Source organism: Salvelinus fontinalis, chromosome 26, assembly GCF_029448725.1.
Source record: "Salvelinus fontinalis isolate EN_2023a chromosome 26, ASM2944872v1, whole genome shotgun sequence".
Lineage (NCBI taxonomy): Eukaryota > Metazoa > Chordata > Actinopteri > Salmoniformes > Salmonidae > Salvelinus > Salvelinus fontinalis.
Window position 1 is genome coordinate 30,278,465 of NC_074690.1, and position 24,178 is coordinate 30,302,642.

Genomic DNA, 24,178 nt, shown 5'->3' on the forward strand with positions numbered 1-24,178 from the left:
ACTGGGTGACTTTCACTTGAGACAATTTCTATCAAGGCATCTTTACTTTTACTCAAGTATGACAATTGAGTGAGTTTTTAATTATAGGCTAACTTTCATTGCTAGCTTACAGCTGAAGAAACATCAATTCACTACCCTAGTACTTTGTTTGCAAACCATAACGCAAAGTATGCTGACTTCAAAGCTGATTGTCAAAAAAACGTTTTTAATTAACTTAGTTAACACCCAAAACCTCATTCGCTTCTTCGTCTCCCTCGCCACCCGTCTGGTTTCCACTAGATTCCATAGCCACATTCTGCCTTGCTAATGAAGTAAATACTTTCTTAAAAAGAGACAGCGCACACTTTTACAAGAGAAGAGACTGCTTCTTATATGCAAATGTTGTTGATCAGTACAATAAAATAATATATGTTCTCCTAGCAGTTGCAAATAAAATGCATCCAAAATGGAAAGGATTGTTTGTAAACTGTCATCTGTAGCCGCATGAAATCAGCTAAAACAAGCGCAATAACTCAATGCATGTACACACTCCTATTTGCATCATGTGCCCTGTGTACCGTCAAAATTATTTGGTAATCATCATTGACTTGAAAAACACATTTCCTGCAATAAAGTTGACAAAAGAAAAATCCACCCGTTGAACGGATAAAAATTGTAGATCTTTAGAAAATGTCTCCTATACCTGCCGTTTCCATTACAAGTAGCAATTATTATTTTTTGCGACAATGCTATTGTCTAATAACCTGGGTCAATGGAAACCTGCCTACTGATGTCTACACAATTTGGAGACAATCATAGAAAGTACTCATTAGTAAATATTTTTTATAATTACTAAGGTTTTATAAGAACGGTGTTGTGTGCAAACACTCAAATAGAATCCTACAGTACGAGCTGGCAGCAATTTTCTAAATAAGCAGAAGGGCCAGGTGTATGAAAGAACAGTGAGACACGCACCTTAAAAAGCTCCGCTATTGATCTTGCTTAAGGACAATACAATCATCCTACCCAGACTAGCCTACAACACCACATTGTAATGAATAATTGCATTATTATTTTCAAGTGAGTACAAAATTCTACTCAAGGCTGTAAACTGCAGTGAAAATGTATATTGAATAACAGCGCATAAGCCCTGTGATTTTAATATTTAATTCCATTTGTATGAGTTGTGGGTCTACTCTCTGCAGTTTATAAGGTCCAGAAAGGCACAGTAGCAGGCCAGTCTGGCTGTATTTTAAGTTCTAATACTGAGATGTACTGTCTGTTGCCGATAATCATTCTCTCAAGTCGTCCTATAATACAGGGCCTTCAGAAACAATTCAGAAACCTTTTTATTTTTCAAAATGTTGTGTCGCATCCAGTAGCAGTGCGTGGGTAAAATCACTGGGGAAGACAGAAAAAAGCCATATTACAACCTAAGTGTTGTGATAATTGCATTGTTTGCTCTATAACCTGTTAGTTCATATGCCTCGGCAACGTGATATATAGGCCTAAAGGCTGAGACAATAGTGGGAGAATAAATTCAACCACACCTTTGTTTTATCACAAAACCAGATGGCAAACTCTGTCTGGTTTAGTCCACAAAGCATATTGCATGAAACAGAGTTACATGACCTACAGCATTATCAAGCAAGCTAATGTTTCTGACATTTTCAGACTACTAAACAACTATTGATTTAGAACCACAAAGAGTTACCGAAAGTCGCAAAGAAAACAGGGGCCACTATTCCAGCACCATTTCAACTTCAACATCAAATCACCTTTGCTTAGTCTAATACAGTAATAACTAAAAGATACCAAAAACGATTTAGTCCAATCAACGTAAGCTAAGCATTAGTTCTACTGTGTGTGTGTGTGTGTGTGTGTGTGTGTGTGTGTGTGTGTGTGTGTGTGTGTGTGTGTGTGTGTGTGTGTGTGTGTGTGTGTGTTTGTGCAAGTAGAAAAATATATTGACTGACCGTACTTGTAAAGATTCGCCAATGCCATCCTCCTCTCATGTTGACGAAGCACTCTGTCATACAGTACACGCTTAAATGTATTTGTATTTTTCGTAGCTGTTTACATACCACCCCAGACGGAGGCTGGCACTAAGACAGCATTGAATGAGCTGTATTCCGCCATAAGCAAACAAGAAAACGCTCACCCAGATGAGGCGCTCCAGGTAGCCAGAGACTTTAATGCAAGTAAACTTAAATAAGTTTTACCTAATTTCTATCAGCATGTTAAATGTGCAACCAGAGGGGGGGAAGAAACTCTGGACCACCTTTACTCCAAACACAGACGCGTACAAAGCTCTCCCTCTCCCTCCATTTGGCAAATCTTACCATAATTCTATCCTCCTGATTCCTGCTTCCAAGCAAAAATTAAAGCAGGAAGCACCAGTGACTCGGTCTATAAAAAAGCGGTCAGATGAAGCAGATGCTAAGCTACAGGACTGTTTTGCTAGCACAGACTGGAATATGTTCCAGGATTCCTTTGATGGCATTGATGAGTAAACCACATCAGTCATTGGCTTCATCAATAAGTACATCGATGACGACGTCCCCACAGTGACCGTACGTACATACCCCAACCAGAAGCCATGGATTACAGGCAACTTCCGCACTGAGCTAAAGGCTAGAGATGCAGCTTTCAAGGAGCGTGACTAACCCGGAAGCTTATAAGAAATCCTGCTATGTCCCCTGCCGAACCATCAAACAGGCAAAGCGTCAATACAGGACTAAGATCGAATCGTACTACACCGGCTCCGACGCTCGTCAGATGTGGCAGGGCCTGCAAACCATTAGAGACTACAAAGGGAAGCACAGCCGAGAGCTGCCCAGTGACATGAGCCTACCAGAAGAGCTGAACTACTTCTATGCTAGCTTCGAGGCAAATAAGTCTGAAACATGCATGAGAGCGCCAGCTGTTCCGGAAGACCTTTAAACAGGTCAACATTCACAAGGCCTCAGGGCCAGGCGGATTACCAGGACGTGTACTGCCAGCATGCGCTGACCAACTGGCTAGTGTCTTCACTGACATTTTCAACCTCTCACTGTCCGAGTCTGTAATAACATGTTTTAAGAACACCACCATAGTGCCTGTGCCCAAGAACACTAAGGTAACCTGCCTAAATGACTACCGACCCGTAGCACTCACATCTGTAGCCATGTCTGGCCATGGCTCACATCAACACCATTATCCCAGAAACCCTAGACCCACTCCAATTTGCATACCACCCTAACAGATCCACAAATGGTGCAATCTCTATTGCACTCCACACTGCCCTTTTCCAACTGGACAAAAGGAACACCTATGTGAGAATGCTATTCATTGACTACAGCTCAGCATTCAACACCATAGTGCCCTCAAAGGTCATCACTAAGCTAAGGACCTGGGAATAAACACCTCCCTCTACAACTCGATCATGGACTGCCCCCAGGTAGTAGGGGTAGGTAACAACATATCCACCACACTGATCCTCAACATGGGGGCCCCTCAGGGGTGCATGCTCTGTCCCCTCCTGTACTCCCTGTTCAATTATGACTGCACGGCCAGGTACGACTCCAACACCATCATTAAGTTTGCCGATGACTCAAGTGGTAGGCATGATCACCAAAAATGACAAGACCTCCCAATAGGCTAAGTTCAGAGACCTGGCCGTGTGGTGCCAGGACAACAACCTCTCCATCAACGTGATCAAGACAAAGGAGATGATTGTGGACTACAGGAAAAGGAGGACCGAGCACCCCTCCCTTCTCATCGACGGGGTTGTAGTGGAGTAGGTTGAGAGTTTCAAGTTCCTTGGTGTCCACATCACTAACAAACAAACATAGTCCAAGCACAACAAGACAATCATGAAGGGTGCACGACAAAACCTATTCCCCCTCAGGAGACTGAAAAGATTTGGCATGGGTCCTCAGATCCTCAAAAGGTTCTACAGCTGCACCATCGAGAGCATCCTGACTGGTTGCATCACTGCCTGGTATGGCAACTGCTCGGACTGAGACCGCAAGGCACAACAAAGGGTAGTGGGTAGGGCCCAGTACATCACGGGGCCAAGCTTCCTGCCATCCAGGACCCCCTATACCAGGCGGTGTCAGAGGAAGGCCCCAAAAAAATTGTCAAAGACTCCAGCCTCTCTAGTCATAGACTGTTCGCTCTGCTACCGCACGGCAAGCGGTACCGGAACGCCACGTCTAGGTCCAAGAGGCTTCTAAACAGCTTCTACCCCCAAGCCATAAGACTCTTGAACACATAATCAATTGGCTACCCAGACTATTTGCAATGCAATATTTCTTAGCCGTATTTTTGTTAAACTGCATTGTTGGTTAGGGACTCGTAAGTAAGCATTTCACTGTAAGGTTTACTACACATGTGACTAATAACATTTGATTTGATTATATTTGTTGTCCTAGGCTACCTTGCTAAAATGCTTGCTCGTTAGACTAACTTCAATGTAAGTATGAATGAATGAATGGTGGCAATAGAATCGCCGTTATAATCACTGGCCAATACGGAGAATTAAGTAAAACCCCAAGTCCACATCCATATCTCCATCCATGACTAATTTAGGAAAGGGACAACTTTAGCTAGTCAGCTAGCCACTGGAGGACAATAACACAATGACATGCAACAATTCAATTGTTTCCTGTCAATGACGTATGCTCTCAATGCGATTTGATAGGAGTGATACCAAAATCCAAGCTGGCTTCCCCTGACATTTTTTTGGGGTGCACCAGGACCATTCACTGTTGAGCTCATATTGGTTAATTTGGTATACTTTCTATCAAAGGAGGCCAAATGCTTGCTGGCTTCCCTTGCATTCCGTTCAATGCTACGGGCGGCAACAAATTCATACTTGTTCGGACCAGACAACATCAGATAGACGGCCTGCACGTAGAGAGACAGAGGGGCGCTGTCACGCTCGCTTGGACGCTTTCTCCGCCTCTTGCGAATTAAAGGAAAACTATGAAACACCGAGAGACGAAAGATAAACAAAAAAAATATTTTAAGTCTGGCTTCCCATGGCATCCATGAATACACACCACTAGTTACAGACTTAATCCATTTAACATTAAATTGCGTTTGTCACTGGCCAACACACAATACCCCATAATGTCAAAGTGGAATAATGTTTCTAAAAAATAAAATAAAAATAAACGAAAAGCTAAAATGTCTTGAGCCAATAAGTATTCAACCCCTTTGTTATGGCAAAAATGTGCTGAACAAATCACATAATATATTGCATGGACTCACTGTGTGCAATAGTGTTTAACATAATTATTTTTAGTGATGCACCAATATTACATTTTTGTCCTATACTGATATTTGATATTTTCTTTGCCCCCCCCCCCCAAAAAAAACGATACCGATTACCATTTTTTTTTTTTTTGCGGCCTTTTTAAGCATTCTAGTACAGTTAAATAGTTAAACACACACACAGCAGTCTAAGGCACTGCATATCGGTGCAAGAGGTGTAACTACAGTCCCTGGTTCGAATCCAGGCAGTATCACATCCGCCCGTGATGTATCTTTTTTGACACACAAAGACCCAAACGGCGTTCCATAGTATGCATGTCGTAAAGCTAATAGCAGTGACGCTATTACTGTGCAACTCCGGTAGTGTAACATCTGAAAAAAACTTGGAAGTGTGTACCGGTGCGCACGTGTGTACTGATGCCCATCACCCACGACAGAGAACGGTTGATTGTCAAGGGCAATGAATTCCATTATCTTGGCTTTAACGGATTTCGCCTTGTCTCGCTGAAATTTTCTTACTCTTTCAAATGACTGCTCGACTTGTTGACTGCTCAATCCACACAGCAGACATTGCGGGCTAGGTTAAGAATGCTGTGTCGCAAGTGTAGCGCAACATTTTATGTGGCATCATTACGTCATGTACCTACGTTATATAGGTATGTACGGTAGCTTTGACATCGGTTTACAACATCGGCGTTAAACTAGACATCGGGCCGATACCGATGTTCCCATTTTTAGCTAATATCGGTTGATTCCGATATATTGTGCATTCCTATAATTTTTTTTGCGATTACCTCATCTCAGTATCCCACACATACAATTATCTTTCAAGGTCCCTCAGTCGAGCAGTGATTTTCAAACACAAATTCAACCACAAAGACCAGGAAGGTTTTCTAATGTCTTGCAACGAAGGGCAACTATTGTAAGATGGGTAAAAAAATAAAAAAGCAGACATTGAGCCTCCCGGGTGGTGCAGTGGTCTAGGGCACTGCATCGCAGCGCTAGCTGTGCCACCAGGCTCTGTCGCAGCCGGCCGCAACCGGGAGGTCCATGGGGCGACGCACAATTGGCCTAGCGTCGTCCGGGTTAGGGAGGGTTTGGCCGGTAGGGATATCCTTGTCTCATTGCGCACCAGTGACTCGTGGCAGGCCGGGCGCAGTGCGCGCCAGCCAAGGTAGCCAGGTGCACGGTGTTTCCTCCGACACATTGGTGCGGCTGGCTTCCGGGTTGGAGGTGCGCTGTGTTAAGAAGCAGTGCGGCTTGGTTGGGTTGTGTTTCAGAGGACGCATGGCTTTCGACCTTCGTCTCTCCTGAGCCCGTACGAGAGTTGTAGCGATGAGACAAGATAGTAATTACTAACAATTGGATACCACGAAATTGGGGAGGAAAAGGGGGTACAATTAAAATAAAATAAAAAAATAAATAAAAAAAGCAGACATTGAATATCCATTTGAGCATGGTGAAGTTATTAATTGCACTTAGAATGCTGTATTAATACACCCAGTCACCACAAAGATACAGGCGCCCTTCCTAACTCAGTTGCCGGAGAGCAAGGAAACCGCTCAGGGATTTTACCATGAGGCCATTGGTGACTTTAAAACAGTTACAGAGTTTAACGACTGTGATAGGAGAAACCAACATAGTAGTTACTCCACAATACTAACCTAATTGGCAGAGTGAAAAGAAGGAAGCCTGTAAAGAAGGAAAGTAATGCTGCAAAACATGTGGCATAGCAATTTACTTTTTGTCCTGAATACAAAGTGTTGTGTTTGGGGATAATCCAATACAACAAACTACTAAATACCACTCTCCGTATTTTCAAGCATAGTGATGGCTGCATTACGTTTTGGGTAATCTTGTAATTGTTAAGGCCTGGGGAGTTTTTCAGGATAAAAAAAATAAAATGGAGCCAAGCACATGTAAAACCCGAGAGGAAAACCTGGTTCAGTCTGCTTTCCACCAGACACTTGGAAATAAATTCACATTTCAGTAGAACAACCTTTATGGCAAATATACACTGGAGTCACTTACCAAGAAGACAGTTTTGTTTTGACTTAATCTGCTTGCAAACCTATGTCAAGACCTGAAAATGGTTGTCTAGCCATGATCAACAACCAATTTGGACAGAGCTTAAACAATTTTTAAATAATAAAATATTTTTTTTTTAAATGGGCAAATGGTGCACAATCTAGGTGGGGAAAGCCCTTAAAAGACTTACCCAGAAAGACTCACAGCTGTAATCTGCCAAAGGTGATTCTAACATGTATTGACTCAGGAGGTTGAATACTTATGTAATCAAGATAATGTTCTCATTTTTTACAAATTCTCAAATTTTTCTTCCACTTTGACAGAGTATTTTTTTGTATATCTTTGACATTTTTTTTATTAAATCCATATTAATCCCACATTTGTAAAAAGTTGTAATTGGTCAAAATTTCTAAAAACATAATTCCACTTTGACATTATGTGGTATTCTGTGTAGGCCAGCGACAAAATTATTCAATTGAATCCATTTTAAATTCTGTCTTTAAGACAAAATGTGGAAAACATAAAAGAGGTGTGAATACTTTCTGAAGGCACTGGATGATCCCAGCAGGCCCCGTTACTCAGGAAAGATGAAAGTGTGCCCTGCCTCCTCTCCGATGCAAGTGCTCATTAAGACATATTTTAACAGTACATTTCCACATAACACGATGGGGGCAATGAAACAACGGTGCCCCCATCATTTTCAATGGCAAGAAGTAAAGTGGGCGGGTGGCCCGTTGGGCGATGCGCGCATGGGCGAGGGAATGTGAACAGGGCGGGACCAAAGTTGGAGAAAGCTGAACTTTATACAAATACTCAGCAACATCGTGGTGCTATTGCTACCAGTCACTTTCTCCTGGTGCCCGCCTGCATCTACATATCTACTTAAAATACTCCGGTATCCCTGTACATTTGTATTGGCACTGACCCTGTATATAGCTTCCTCTCTTACATTGTGTTTTGTTATATATTGATTACTGCACTGTTGGATAGAGCTTGCAAGTTAAGCATTTCCCTGTACAGGTGACAAAACTTGAACTTAACTCTGTAGAACCAACAGCGGCCGCCGACGGCCTTCTTTAAATTATTATTGCAGCCGCGAACAGCCTTGTTATTCTAACAATAATACCTGGGTCAATATCGCAAAATTAACTTGCTAACAACCTGTTGTCGTATTCGCGTGGCTGTTGACATCAACCAGAAACAGAGTATGCGGTCATTTGACCAGAAAATACAAATAAATCACTTCATTACTCAAAATGATGTCGCCGAAGCGGACACGACTTTTCAATGTAAAAATATCGATGTTGGTTGGTGAAACGGATTCGGACACGTCCTTGCGATGACGTTGAGGTAAGTTATATAAGTAAAACAGCAGAGAGAGAGAGATATATATATATATATATATATATATACACACACACACACACACACACAGTGGGGAGAACAAGTATTTGATAACTTGCAAAATCGGCAGTGTTTCCTACTTAGGAAGCATGTAGAGATCTGTAATTTTTATCATAGGTACACTTCAACTGTGAGAGACGGAATCTAAACGGAATCTAAAATCGGAATCTAAAATCAACAGAATCTAAAATCCAGAAAATCACATTGTATGATTTTTAAGTAATTAATTTGCATTTTATTGCATGACATAAGTATTTGATACATCAGAAAAGCAGAACTTAATATTTGGTACAGAAACCTTTGTTTGCAATTACAGAGATCATACGTTTCCTGTAGTTCTTGACCAGGTTTGCACACACTGCAGCAGGGATTTCGGCCCACTCCTCCATACAGGCCTTCACCAGATCCTTCAGGTATATATATATATATTCTGTGTTGTTGATGTTTGATGGTATGACATTTTTGGAATCTCTCTCAGATTTGGAAGTCCTGTCATGATAACTTGGTTGGCACTGGCGAGCACATCAGTGGTTGAGCTCGAATGATTGCTCTCTGTCTCATGGAAATAGTTGCAGTGTTTAGCTGTATATAGTCAGCTAACTATACTGAACAAAAATATAAAACATGCAACAATTTCTAAGATTTTACTGAGTTACAGATCATATAAGGATATCAGTCAATTGAAATAAAGTCATTAGGCCCTAATCTATGGATTTCACATGACTGGGAATACAGAAAATATAAATGCAGCGACAAACAGTGCTGATTGTGGTGTTGAAAACAGGGATGTTGAAGCACCCGAAGTTGGTATGCTTTGCTTATTGGTTGTGTTGCATTGGCATTGAAACCTGTAAGTGGAACATTTGTTGTATATATTTTAAATAAAGCATCAAAATGTTGAAAATCTGATTCGAAGTGTAGGTCTAATGAAACCAGCAGGTAGAGTTAGCTTGTCTGTGAACCCTCAACCTTCTGGCCAGTAGCCTTGCATGGCATCTACTGTGCCACAAAAGCATGATGAAATGAATAAGTCGATATCCATTTTATAAACACAGTGTCGCTATAGTTAGTTATTTGTGGTCCTAAACATTATTATTTAGATAATTCTATGCGGGAAGAGGGTGTGCACATTCTTTTTAACAGTACAAGGGGAGGGTAGTGTGAATATACAGTACCAGTCAAAAGGTTTAGGACACCTACTCATTCAAGGATTTCTTTATTTTTACTATTATCTACATTGTAGAATAATAGGGAAGACATCAAAACTATGAAATAACACACATGGAATCATGTAGTAACCAAACAAAGTGTCAACCAAAATATAGTTTATATTTTAGATTCATCAAAGCAGCCACCCTTTGCCTTGACAGCTTTCCAAACTCTTGACATTCTCTTAACCAGCTTCACCTGGAATGCTTTTCCAACAGTCTTGAAGGAGTTCCCACATATGCTGAGAACTTGTTGGCTGCTTTTCCTTCAGTCTGCGGTCCAACTCATCCCAAACCATCTCAATTGGGTTGAGGTTGGGTGATTGTGGAGGTCAGGTCATCTGATGCAGCACTCCATCCCTCTCATTCTTGGTCAAATAGCCCTTACACTGCTTGGAGGTGCGATGTATCATTGTCCTGTTGAAAAACAAATGATAGTGGGACTAAGCGCAAACCAGATGGGATGACGTATCGCTGCAGAATGCTATGGTAGCTATGCTGGTTAAGTATGCATTGAATTGTAAATAAATCACTGCCAGTGTAACCAGCAAAGCACCATCACACCTCCTCCTCCATGCTTCACGGTGGGACCCACACATGTGAAGATCATCTGTTTACCTACTCTGCGTCTTACAAAGACACGGCGGGTGAAACCAAAAATGTCAAATTTGGACTCAGACCAAAGGACAGATTTCCACCGGTCTAATGTCCATTGCTCGTGTTTCTTGACCCAAGCAAGTCTCTTCTTCTTATTGGTGTGCTTTAGTAGTGGTTTCTTTGCAGCAATTCGGCCATGAAGGCCTGATTCACGCAGTTTCCACTGAACTGTTGATGTTGAGATGTGTCTGTTACTTGAACTCTGTGAAACATATATTTGGGCTGCAATTTCTGAGGCTGGTAGCTCAAATGAACTTATCCTCTGCAGCAGAGGTAACTCTGGGTCTTCCATTCTTGTGGCGGTCCTCATGAGAGCCAGTTTCATCATAATGCTTGATGGTTTTCGCGACTGCAATTGAAGAAACTTTTAAAGTTCTTGAAATGTTTCGTATTGACTGACCTTCATGTTTTAAAGTAATGATGGACTGTCATTTCTCTTTGCTTATTTGAGCTGTTCTTGCCATAATATGGACTTGGTTCTTCCCAAATTTGGCTATCTTCTGTATACCCCTACCTTGTCACAACACAACTGATTGGCTCAAACGCATTAACTTCTTCGGGCTAGGGGGCAGTATTCGGAAGTTTGGATGAATGAGGTGCCCAAAGTAAACTGCCTGTTACTCAGGCCCAAAGCTAGGATATGCATATAATTGGTAGTATTGGATAGAAAACAGAGGTCGATCGATTCATGGGAATGGCCGATTAATCAAAGGCCGATTTCAAGTTTTCATAACAATCGGTAATCGGCATTTTTGGATACCGATTGTGGCCGATTACATTGCACTCCACGAGGAGACTGCGTGGCAGGCTGACTACCTGTTACGCGAGTGCAGCAAGAAGCAAAGGTAAGTTGCTAGCTAGCATTAACCTGTTTGGGCTGCAGGGGCAGTATTGAGTAGCCAGATAAAAGGTGCCCATTTCAAACGGCCTCGTACTCAATTCTTGCTCGTACAATATGTATATTATTATTACTATTGGATAGAAAACACTCTCTAGTTTCTAAAACCGTTTGAATTATATCTGTGAGTAAAACAGAACTCATTTGGCACAAACTTCCTGACCAGGAAGTGGAAAGTCTGAAATCGAGGCTCTGTTCTGGGACCTGCCTATAAATGGGCATGATACGTATTAGTATACATGCACTTCATACACCTTCCCCTGGATGTCAAGAGGCGGTGAGAAAAGAAATTGAGTGTTTATCTTGGTCTGAAGTGGAATACAAGCTCTTTGTATGACGTGTCACCCATTTCCAGGAAGGCGCGAGAAGGAACCTGGATTTGCCTTCTGTACAGCTGCCGTTATGGACGACTAATATCTCCGGCTTTGATTTTATTTGATACATGTGACCATATCATCGTAAAGTATGTTTTTTCAATATAGTTTAATCAGATTATTGAAATTTTTTCGGGAGTTTTGCCGTGTTCCGTTCTCTTCCGTTTGTTGACATGGAGAGATTTGTGCCACTTGGCTAGTGTGCTTGGTAAATCGAGAGGGAAAGAGGCCGTTCTAAATCCAAACAACGATTGTTCCCGACAAAGGACCCCTTGTCCAACATTCTGATGAAAGATCAGCAAAAGTAAGAAACATTTTATGATGCTATTTCATATATCTGTCGTACATGTGAACTAGTCGTCGGCACCCAGCTTTTGGGTACTCTAGCTATACCGAAGCTGGATGTCGTAATGAAGTTATTTTTAGAATTCTAACACAGCGATTTCATTAAGAACTAATGGATCCATCATTTCCTATACAACATGTATTTTTTAGTTATGTTTATGAATAGCTATTTGGTCAGAATATGTGTGTCAGAAAAAGTGTCAGAAAAATATCCAGACATTGTGGGAAAAAGTAGCTACGATAGCACAATGTATAACCACTGATTTCAGCTCTAAATATGCACATTTTCGAACAAAACATAAGTGTATGTATAACCTGATGTTATAGGACTGTCATCTGATGTCTGTAATTATTATGGCTGCTTTCGGTGCAATTTCTGATTGTAGCTGCAATGTAAACTATGATTTATACCTGAAATATGCACATTTTTCGAACAAAACATAGATTTATTGTATAACATGTTATAAGACTGTCATCTGATGAAGTTGTTTCTTGGTTAGTTTGGTTGGTTCTTGGTTAGTTAGGTTGGCTTTGTGCATGCTACCTGTGCTGTGAAAAATGTCTGTCCTTTTTTTGTATTTGGTGGTGAGCTAACATAAACATACGTGCTGTTTTCGCTGTAAAACATTTTAAAAATCGGACATGTTGGCTGGATTCACAAGATGTGTACCTTTCATTTGCTGTATTGGACTTGTTAAACTTATCTTATAAAAAAATCAAACATAATCACTCGTTAAACTAGTAATATCATCAACCATGTGTAGTTATCTAGCTTGTCCTGCGTTGCATATAAACAATGCGGTGCCTGTTAATTTCTCATCGAATCACACCCTACTTCGCCAAACAGATGATGATTTAACAAGCGCATTCGCGAAAAAAGCACTGTCGTTGCACCAATGTGTACCTAACCATAAACATCAATGCCTTTCATTAGTCAATAAACAAGAATATATTTTTAAACCTGCATATTTAGTTAATATTGCCTACTAACATGAATTTATTTTAATGAGGGAAATTGTGCCACTTCTCTTGCGTTCCGTGCAAGCAGTCAGGGTATATGCAGCAGTTTGGGCCGCCTGGCTTGTTGCGAACTGTGTGAAGACCATTTATTCCAAACAAAGACCGTAATTCATTTGACAGAATTGTACATAATTATGACATAACATTGAAGGTTGTGCAATGTATCAGAAATATTTAGACTTAGGGATGCCACCCGTTAGATAAAACGGTTCCGTATTTCACTGAAAGAATAAATGTTTTGTTTTCGAACTTATAGTTTCCGGATTTGACCATATTAATGACCTAAGGCTCGTATGTGTGTGTTATGTTATAATTAAGTCTATGATTTGAAAATTGATAGAGAAGTCTGACTGAGCGGTGGGAGACAGCAGCAGGCTCGTAAGCATTCATTCAAACAGCACTTTCGTGCATTTGCCAGCAGCTCTTCGCTGTGCTTCACGCATTGAGCTGTTTATGACTTCAAGCCTATCAACTCCCGAGATTAGTCTGGTGTAACCGATGTCAAATGGCTAGCTAGTTAGTGGGGCGCGCACTAATAGTGTTTCAATCGGTGACGTCACTCGCTCTGAGACCTTGAAGTAGTTCTTCCCCTTGCTCTGCAAGGGCCGCGGCTTTTGTGGACCGATGGGTAACGATGCTTCGAGGGTGGCTGTTGTCGATGTGTTCCTGGTTCGAGCCCAGGTAGGGGCGAGGAGAGGGACGGAAGCTATACTGTTACACTTGCGATACTATAGTGCCAATAAGAACATCAAATAGTCAAAGGAATATGAAATACAAATGGTATATAGAGAAATAGTCCTATAATAACTACAACCTAAAATTTCTTACCTGGGAATATTGAAGACCCATGTTAAAAGGAACCACCAGCTTTCATATGTTCTGAGCAAGGAACTTAAACGTTAGCTTTTTTTACATGCCACATATTGCACTTTTACTTTCTTCTCCAACACTTTGTTTTTGCATTATTTAAACCAAATTGAACATGTTTCATAATTTATTTGAGGATAAATAGATTTTATTGATTATTATATTAAGGTAAAATAAAAGTGTTCATTCAGTATTGTTGTAATTGTCATTATTACAAATAAATAAAAAATAATAAATGTATACATTTAAATTAAAAAATAAATATATTTTAATTTATTTATTTATTTAAAAATCAAAAACGGTCGATTAAATCGGTAGCGGCTTTTTTTTGGTCCTCCAATAATCAATATCGGCATTGAAAAATCATAAATCGGTCGACCTCTAATAGAAAACACTCTAAAGTTTCCAAAAGTGTTAAAATAATGTCTGAGTATAACAGAACTGATATGGCAGGTGAAAACCCGAGGACAATCCATCCAGAAATATTTTTTTTCGGCTCACCACTGATTACAATGGCTGGGAATGGGAATATAAAAGGAAGACCTCCCAGAGTGCAGTTCCTGGGGCTTCCACTAGATGTCAACAGTCTTTAGAAAGAGTTTCAGGCTTGTTTTTTGAAAAATGAGCTAGAATTTGTAGTTTTTCTAAGTGGCTCCGATTTTGGCTGTAGTGTTTGTTGCGCGTGCCGGTGAGGGCATGCACTTCGTTATTCGTTCGTTACCCCTGTGATTGCAACCAGATGAAGATCTTCAAAGGTAAGTGAATAATTTTATTGCCATTTCTGAATTTCGTAACACCTCTGCTTGGTTGGATAATGTATGTAATGCTTCTGTGTGCGGGGGGCTGTCTTCAGATAATCGCATGGTGTGCATTCGCCGTAAAGCCTTTTTTTAAATCTGACGAAGCGGCTGGATTAACAAGAAGTTAAGCTTTTAAATGACGTATGACACTTGTATTTTCATGAATGTTTAATATTACGATTTCTGTCATTTTAATTTCGCGCTCTGCAATTTCACCGGATGTTGTTGAGGTCCCAATGATCTGTAAGAAGTTAAGGAAAGAAATTACACAAATTAACGTTTAAGGAACACCTGTTAATTTAAATGCCTTCCAGGTGACTAGCTCAAGAAGCTGGTTGAGAGAATGCAAAGGGTGGCTATTTGAAGAATCTCAAAATACATTTTGATTTGTTTAACACTATTTTGGTTACTACATGATTCCATGTGTGTTAATTCATAGTTTTGATGTCTTCACTATTATTCTACAATGTAAAAATAGTTAAAAAATAAATAAAAAGCATTGAATGTGTAGGTGTTCTAAAACTTTTGAACGGTTGTGTATATATATATACTGCTCAAAAAAATAAAGGGAACACTTAAACAACACAATGTAACTCCAAGTCAATCACACTTCTGTGAAATCAAACTGTCCACTTAGGAAGCAACACTGATTGACAGTAAATTTCACATGCTGTTGTGCAAATGGAATAGACAAAAGGTGGAAATTATAGGCAATTAGCAAGACACCCCCCAAAACAGGAGTGATTCTGCAGGTGGTGACCACAGACCACTTCTCAGTTCCTATGCTTCCTGGCTGATGTTTTGGTCACTTTTGAATGCTGGCGGTGCTCTCACTCTAGTGGTAGCATGAGACGGAGTCTACAACCCACACAAGTGGCTCAGGTAGTGCAGTTCATCCAGGATGGCACATCAATGCGAACTGTGGCAAAAAGGTTTGCTGTGTCTGTCAGGGTAGTGTCCAGAGCATGCAGGCGCTACCAGGAGACAGGCCAGTACATCAGGAGACGTGGAGGAGGCCGTAGGAGGGCAACAACCCAGCAGCAGGACCGCTACCTCCGCCTTTGTGCAAGGAGGTGCACTGCCAGCGCCCTGCAAAATGACCTCCAGCAGGCCACAAATGTGCATGTGTCAGCATATGGTCTCACAAGGGGTCTGAGGATCTCATCTCGGTACCTAATGGCAGTCAGGCTACCTCTGGCGAGCACATGGAGGGCTGTGCGGCCCCACAAAGAAATGCCACCCCACACCATGACTGACCCATCGCCAAACCGGTCATGCTGGAGGATGTTGCAGGCAGCAGGACGTTCTCCACGGCGTCTCCAGACTCTGTCACGTCTGTCACGTGCTTATGTGCTCAGTGTGAACCTGCTTTCATCTGTGAAGAGCACAGGGCGCCAGTGGCGAATTTGCCAATCTTGGTGTTCTCTGGCAAATGCCAAACGTCCTGCACGGTGTTGGGCTGTAAGCACAACCCCCACCTGTGGATGTCGGGCCCTCATACCACCCTCATGGAGTCTGTTTCTGACCGTTTGAGCAGACACATGCACATTTGTGGCCTGCTGGAGGTCATTTTGCAGGGCGCTGGCAGTGCACCTCCTTGCACAAAGGCGGAGGTAGCGGTCCTGCGGCTGGATTGTTGCCCTCCTACGGCCTCCTCCACGTCTCCTGATGTACTGGCCTGTCTCCTGGTAGCGCCTCCATGCTCTGGACACTACGCTGACAGACACAGCAAACCTTTTTGCCACAGCTCGCATTGATGTGCCATCCTGGATGAATTGCACTACCTGAGCCACTTGTGTGGGTTGTAGACTCCGTCTCATTCTATCACTAGAGTGAGAGCACCGCCAGCATTCAAAAGTGACCAAAACATCAGCCAGGAAGCATAGGAACTGAGAAGTGGTCTGTGGTCACCACCTGCAGAATCACTCCTTTTTTGGGGGTGTCTTGCTAATTGCCTATAATTTTCACCTTTTGTCTATTCCATTTGCACAACAGCATGTGAAATTATTGTCAATCAGTGTTGCTTCCTAAGTGGATAGTTTGATTTCACAGAAGTGTGATTGACTTGGAGTTACATTGTGTTGTTTAAGTGTTCCCTTTATTTTTTTGAGCAGTGTATTAGATAAAATAAGCCTCAGGTAATTCGACAATCGCCCATAGACCTCCATACAAAATAGGTATGGAGCTTATCTCATGGGGACAGATTTTGGGCGGAGTGAATCGTCTCGCGTCACCTCTTCCTCTCTGCCCTAACCCATTTTAACTACCAAAATAAAAAGAAACAATTGAGTAAATTAGGGACAAAAAGTGTATTGAAAGCTGGTGTTTCTACACAGGCGTGGTTCCTTAGTTGATTAAGCAATTCAAATAAATGGTATTTGTCACATGCGCCAAATACAACAGGTGTAGTGAAATGCTTACTTATGAGCCCTTAACCAACAATGCAGTCTTTAAAAAGTAAGTCAGGAAAATGTGCTAAACTAAAGGAAAAATAGTAACACAAAATAACAATAACGAGGCTATATACAGGAGGCACCGAGTCTATGTGCGTGGGTACGTACAGGGGTTAATTGTGGTAATTGAAGTAATATGTAGGTAAAGTGACTATGCAAAGTGACTAAACAGAGAGTAGCAGCAGCGTATGTGAAGAGTGTGTAAGAATTTATGTGTGTGGTGTCAATATGCATGTGCGTGTGTGTTGAGTGTGAGCGTAGTCCAGTGAGTGTACATAAACCTTGTGCAAAAGTGTCGTAAGACATTGTTTTCCATCACCAAAACACCAAATGATGGAACTTCCCTCCAATAGAGTTCCAGACACTTGTAGAATCTATGCCTTGCAAAAGGTTAATTGAAGCTGTGCTGGCAGCTCGTGGTGGCCCAACGCCCTATTAAAGACACTATGTTGGTGTTTCCTTTATTTGGGAAGTTACCTACATCTCCCTTCCAACAGGTACAGAACAATGGAGTTCTACTGATTCACAGCAAGTTAATACTTGACAGAGGAAAGGCATTATTGCAGCGACTGCCACTGTGAAACGCAAAGCTGAGAAACCTTTAAAGGTAATACTATCCATAGTGATTTCATATTAATCATGGTCCTAACACATGAAGGGAGGGAGAGCAACAGGGAGAAAGATTGTTGGAACACTGAGGGCAAGCTACTGAATGAGTGAAAGAGAGAGAGAGACAGACAGACAGACAGACAGACAGACAGACAGACAGACAGACAGACAGACAGAGACAAGACCCACAGCCTGGTGCAGCAAGAGTACCGAGAGCGACACGAACAAGAAGACATTGGCGGAAGCTGAGATAGAGCTTGAATCGTTTGGGGGATGGAAATTAAGAATAGAGTTTTGTGTAAAAAAATAAAATAAAAAAAAAAGCAAAATTGACATGGGAAAGGCAATGGCTAGTGTTGCTAATTCCCCATCATATCTGGTAGGAGTATGTTCTCTGGGACTATGTACGCCCGACGTGGTTAACCCATTGAAGACATCCAAAGTGGTGAAGAAAGCTTTGGGTAAAGTAAAAATCACGATGTTTGGCTTGTTCAGATTTTTTGTGTGTCTAAGGAGCAGAAAACATTTAAATGGGTCCTGGAACTCACTTAATTTGGAGATTATGATGTGTTGTGCTTTGAGCTACGGAGCAGGGCACCTATTAAAGGAACAATTTCTGGAGTTTCGTTAGAAGTTGTTATTGATATATAAAAATAAAATTCCTGGAGTGGTTGATGTAAGCTGGAAGAATTGTGTGGTTAAATGGCAAGAAGGAGAATAGTTGGTCAGTCCTTGTTTTTTTTATTTTTATCTGGAGTCCCTCTCGACCAGAGTGAAGCAGGAAAATCTGTATTATCCCGTCAGAGCCTTTATATCCAGGCCTTTGCAATGTAAGAGATGTCAAATGTTTAGCCATGTAAAAACTGTCTGCAGACGGAAGGAGCCGAGATGTGGGTCGTCTGGTTAAAAGCGTTTGATGGAGATTTTTGTACAAAACATTAGGAACACCTGCTCTTTCCATTACAGACTGACTAGGTTAAAGTTATGATCCCTTCGTGATGTCACCTGTTAAATCTACTTCAAATCAGTGTAGATGAAGGGGAGGAGACAGGTTAAACAAGGATTTTTAAGCCTTGAGACATGGATTGTGTATGTGTGGCATTCAGAGGGTAAATGGGCTGAATGGGCCTGACAAAATATTTAAGCGCCTTTGAACAGGGTATGGTAATAGGTGCCAGGTGCACAGGTTTGAGTGTGTTAAGATCTGCAACGCTGCTGGGTTTTTCACACTCTACTGTTTCCCATGTGATTGACAACAATTGCCTACCTCTACAATTCATCCAGAATTAAGATCATGGTCTTCATTAGAAACCATGTGCCTACTGGCACTGTGGTCGGATGCCACAGTCCAATCGAAATTAGATCACGCATATACAGTACCGGTCAGAAGTTTGGACACACTCATTCATGGGATTTTCTTAAATGTTTTACAATATTTTACATTGAATAATAGTGAAGACATCAAAACTATGAAATAACACACATGGAATCATGTAGTAACCAAAAGTGTTAAATCAAAATATAATTTATATGAGATTCTTCTAAGTTTTGAGCATTTTCCAGACAAATCACTAGCGATAAAGTGCAGAATATGTCCAAACTGATGCAAAAAGGCACATAGCTTTCTGTAAACTTGAGCGAGGCCACTGTCCAATAGGCTACAATACAAAGGACTCTGCAGGCTACTTTTAGATTTACACTTCATTCCTTTATAAATCCATAGCATTTGCTTCACATGCGTGCTCCTTTGCCAATATCGATTGCTGCTTTTATCAATTTTCATAATTTGAACATGCGAGTTGTTATAGGTTATCATATTAGAGGTTCTTTGAAATACAAAACTTTTGGTACAGGTCTTAAAGTTGCACTATGCAGAAATTTCTCAGCCATTTTCTGGATGCTAAAACTAACAGTTTGCCTAATTTCAGTTTATGTGACAAAATAAGCTAGCATAGTGTAGAGAATCACTGTACCATCTAAACCACTGTGAAATATATTTTCCATAACCAAAAATATTGTATTTTCTGGTGTACAAACCCAAAAGTAAAAGACAAAAACTTAAGGCAAGCATAGAAAGTGCAAATAGAACAGATCTACCACTTCTTAGACTTGCATTCAAGTAGAATGATAGATCTATAACTCACATTTGTATGTGAATTTGGTAGGGTTGCCCATAAAGTTACATATTGCCACGAAGACATGCCTAAACAACCAATGCACGCACGCAGGCCTAAAAAGCTGGTTTACTGTTCAGGAGAAGGAAATATGGAATCATATGTATTTTTATGGTTGTGTACAGATCGAGGATGTCGGGACAGTAGCACTCGGTCTTAAATCGTTGGATATCAAATATAGACTGTAATGATGAGATTGTTATACTCCAGTAGTTTTACAGTGTGCCGTTTTCTGTCGATTTATACAGCTTGTCTAAGGGAGATCCAAGGCAGGTTGGATTAACTTGCACACAGGGAAGGACAAGGGAATCTGGTCACAATACAGAATCAGTGGGCAGTTAAGAGTAATTTCATTACCATGTGTACTCAACAAATCTGGATCATCTTGATCGGATGACAACAACCACATGTTAATGCAAGGTGTAAACACAGCTTCTGTCTCCTTTGTGGAGGCAGTAAAAAGGGTAGAAAGAACAGAAGATCCGATGTCAGTGAATAACAGTGGAGCTACAAAGCAACATGCACCAAGGCCTGCATGTCACCAGCCAGATTCAGACATTCTTAATTTGAAGAAAGTGGCCTTTGTGACATTTATAGCAATGGTGATAAACGTAACTGCACTTTTCTCTTGTACATTTTTTTTGCACCCGTTCAGTTGGTGGCAAAAATACAGATTTCTTTAGTCAACTTCGCCATAAAACCCAAAGAGCGAGATTGAAATTCAATTTAGAGAGAGAGAGAAAGAGAGAAAGAGAAATGGAGGCAAGGAAAATCCCAGGAAGCCCACGCTTGTTTTTGTTTATCTCAGGAGTTGCAAAAAGTTCACTCGTCTTAAATATATATATTTGATCCCCTTAGACCAGAGAAAAATAAACAAACAAACAAAGCTATATCATAATTATGTAAGTCATGGGCCAAGGTAAACGTAAAGTGAACATGTTCAGCTGTTCTATAGAAGCTGCTTCGCTTGTCTGAGCCTGTCCTGACAACGTCAACAGTGTGCCCTCACCTGAGTAGGGTCGTCGTGGAATAATATCTTCCTCCCTAAACACACGTTCGAGACTTGACTTCCCGGCCCCGCCATCCTCCACAGGGACCACAGTGAAGTTGGTGGGCATTTTATCCCCTCACTGCATTGACTCTAGCCTGAGAAAGTCAACGTCTCTATTCCCGCTCAACATCTCACGGCACAGTTCGATGTGTACTCTCCTGTTCCGTCTCTCTCATCTCTATCGCTCAGATTCTGCCCCCATGTGACCAGGCCTTCTCCAAATAAGGAATGTTTCTGCAACTCCTCCCTCAGGAAAAAGTCCTCTTACACTCAACTTCCCCCTATAAACTATAGTACCTACGACAGACAAGACTCCTAATTTTACAGCATGCACCTCCTGAAAATCTTTCCCTTCCTTTAATGAAAAGAGCCCTCTATCTGTTTTTAAGCAATCTCTATGTTTCCATTTATTTGTCGACTTTTAGAACTTTGCAAATAAAATAAATACGACAATTGCATGCTACTTTACGTTGCAATTTAACTATTGTCGATAACAAAAACAGCTGCACGTATTGACGTCACATCCCCCTCAAAATATTTTTTTTTTCTTCACAAAAACATACAGTAGCTAGCTAGGTTGCCATCCAATTGGCGACACATTGTCATGTTTATATTCTGAAATCTGCATAAAGAAAATCTGCGCATTTTCCCACCAGTAGTGTAGTTCCACCAAATGTACGTGTTGCCAATACAAATCAGTGCGGGGTGACGTGGTACACAAAATGTAATTGTTCGCTTAAATTTTTGTGTACCCGAATAAAAATCGAAAGTGCAATGTGTGTCCATCGCATTTTCAACTCTAACGATAGTTTGTCACTCCCCAAAAACTTGTGTTAAATAGCAAAGGTGTCTACTCTGGCCTTGGCACGTGCTCTAGCCAACCGCTTACAGATAGCCTACATGTGCTGGTAGGCTACCTGAGGACATAATTATGGACAATAGCGTGAGTGTTTTTGTTCATCATCATTTATTTAATCTGTAGCCTAATAAACTGAATGCTTCCCCTGGTCATAGTGGAGGATCACACCATATCATCACAGGACTCCCAAGTTTACTTCAATATGATGATTATTATGTCAATATTTGCTCATAACGGCATTTCCACGACCATTACTCGCATAATTAATTTAAATAATTATCATGTGTCAATGTATCGCCACTGTCCGAGCCATGGTTAAACTTGCAATCCTGTAAATCTGAAATAATTGGATGGTAAAACTTGCCAGACAACCAGAAAAGCAAGGCGAAGCCATTCAGACATTCTTGAAAGTCAGAACAATCCTTGTCCTACAAAGAAACATTATTTTAATAGTTCAAAATATATATTTTGCAAGCAGTAGGCATTTAGAATTAAATGTGGAGTGGAGCCAAAGCTGGTGGATAAATAACATAGCTCACTTGCTATTTAACACAACAGTTTTTTGGGGGTGACAAACTATCTTAGAGTTGAAAATGCGATCCACGCTTTGTCACATCCGGCTGTGATTGGGAGTCCCATAGGGCGGCGCACAATTGGCACAGTAGGCCATCATTGTAAATAAGAATTTGTTCTTAACTAACTTCTCTAGTTAAATAAAGGTTAAGTTAAAAAAATACATTAAAAAATCAGGCCATTTACCATTGAAAAAATTTGTCAAGGTTCTTGTCTGTGTAAGTGGGTCATGGTTAGAAGGGATACAGTTATTGTCAAGTTAAAGTTTTCGACTTGCTAACTGGTTGCACGCGGCATGTGTATATTTACAGCCAGTTAGCAAGTCGAAAATGTCTGAGTTTCCTAGTGCCGACTAGCACGTGAATGTGCCAATAGTTACGTGAGGATATCATGTGCCCAGCATTCCTTAAAAATTATTAGGCAATCCAAAACATTGCAAGCAAAACATTTTAGCTGCCCCCCTCTTGACAGCAGAGTTTAAAGAGTTAATTTCCTGCACATTTAACCATGGGGCTGAAGAGAATGTTGCAGTTTTACAGCTAATTCCCGGCAATTCTACATATTTTGCCATTGGGTAGAGAGAAATGTTTGCAGATTTCAATATGATGTCTGAGTGAGTGAGAGTGACTAACAAAATCAATGCGGGCCCCCTGGTTGGTAATTAGACCATGATTAAGTTTAGATAGTTGGCTAGACTAACTTACCAATCAAAAAAAAAATGCTGACATGGGCTAATTGGGCTAAAACTGCTGACATTTTTTAAATTGACCCTTGTGTATTCTACTTTTCTAACTCAACAGTAAGTTGAGACCCCGACTGAGGTCCCCAAAAAATATATAATATTATTGGGGGACGGACCATTTTACCTGCTTATAACATTGGACATGTTCACCCCGGCTCTTACACCCCTGGTCACTGGTTCAAATACCTGAGCCAAGAAGGTAAAAAATCTGTTAAGTAGGAATGCAATTCTCAATGCAATTCTCAATGCAATTAAAGCCTTTAAGTCCGGGAAAACTCCAGCGCTGGATGGCATACCAGTTGAGATATATCAAACCTTTTTTGATGTACTCAGAGAACCATTATTAGCATGTTTTGACCACTTCTATAAAAATGGTAGATTATCAGATACTCAACAAGAAGGTCTGATTTCGCAATTACTGAAACAGGACCAGGTGGTAAATATAAAGATACAGTCCATTTAAAAAATTTGAGTCCCCTTATACTTCAGTGTTTTGACGCAAAATTATAGCAAAATGCAGAGCGCATAGAATTAAAAAGGTATTGTCGGATAATATTAATCCAAATCAGACAGCCTTTTTACATGGACGATACATTGGAGATAATATAAGACTGGAGACAATAGAACACTATGAAAAATCTGCGAAAGCAGGCCTGATATTCATAGCTGACTTTGAAAAGGCTTTTAATAAAGTACGACTGGAATTGATATATAAATGCCTGGAATATTTCAATTATGCCTGGAATATTTCAATTATGACCAGGGAAAGTATTCAGTTTAATAGGCTACAATTTTGAAGTGTACATACTCAGTATTCATATCCCGAAAGAAAGAAATGATCTCACTTCACTAACATTTTATAGAACGTTAGTACAAAT

General features: G+C 40.8%; 1 protein-coding gene across 2 annotated transcripts in view; it reads right to left on the reverse strand.

The window, feature by feature from the left end:
• The window catches only part of LOC129824090 (solute carrier family 12 member 7-like), a 101,069-nt gene extending 79,678 nt beyond the window's left edge, over positions 1–21,391 (reverse strand). The window contains exon 1 of one of the 2 annotated variants that reach the window (XM_055883409.1): positions 21,085–21,391. In XM_055883409.1, coding sequence (XP_055739384.1) covers positions 21,085–21,193 — 109 coding nt within the window. In that variant the 5' untranslated portion in view covers positions 21,194–21,391. The remainder of the gene's footprint in view (positions 1–21,084) is intronic. The other variant, XM_055883410.1, reaches the window with a different exon arrangement.
• Between the last annotated feature and the right edge of the window lie 2,787 nt (positions 21,392–24,178).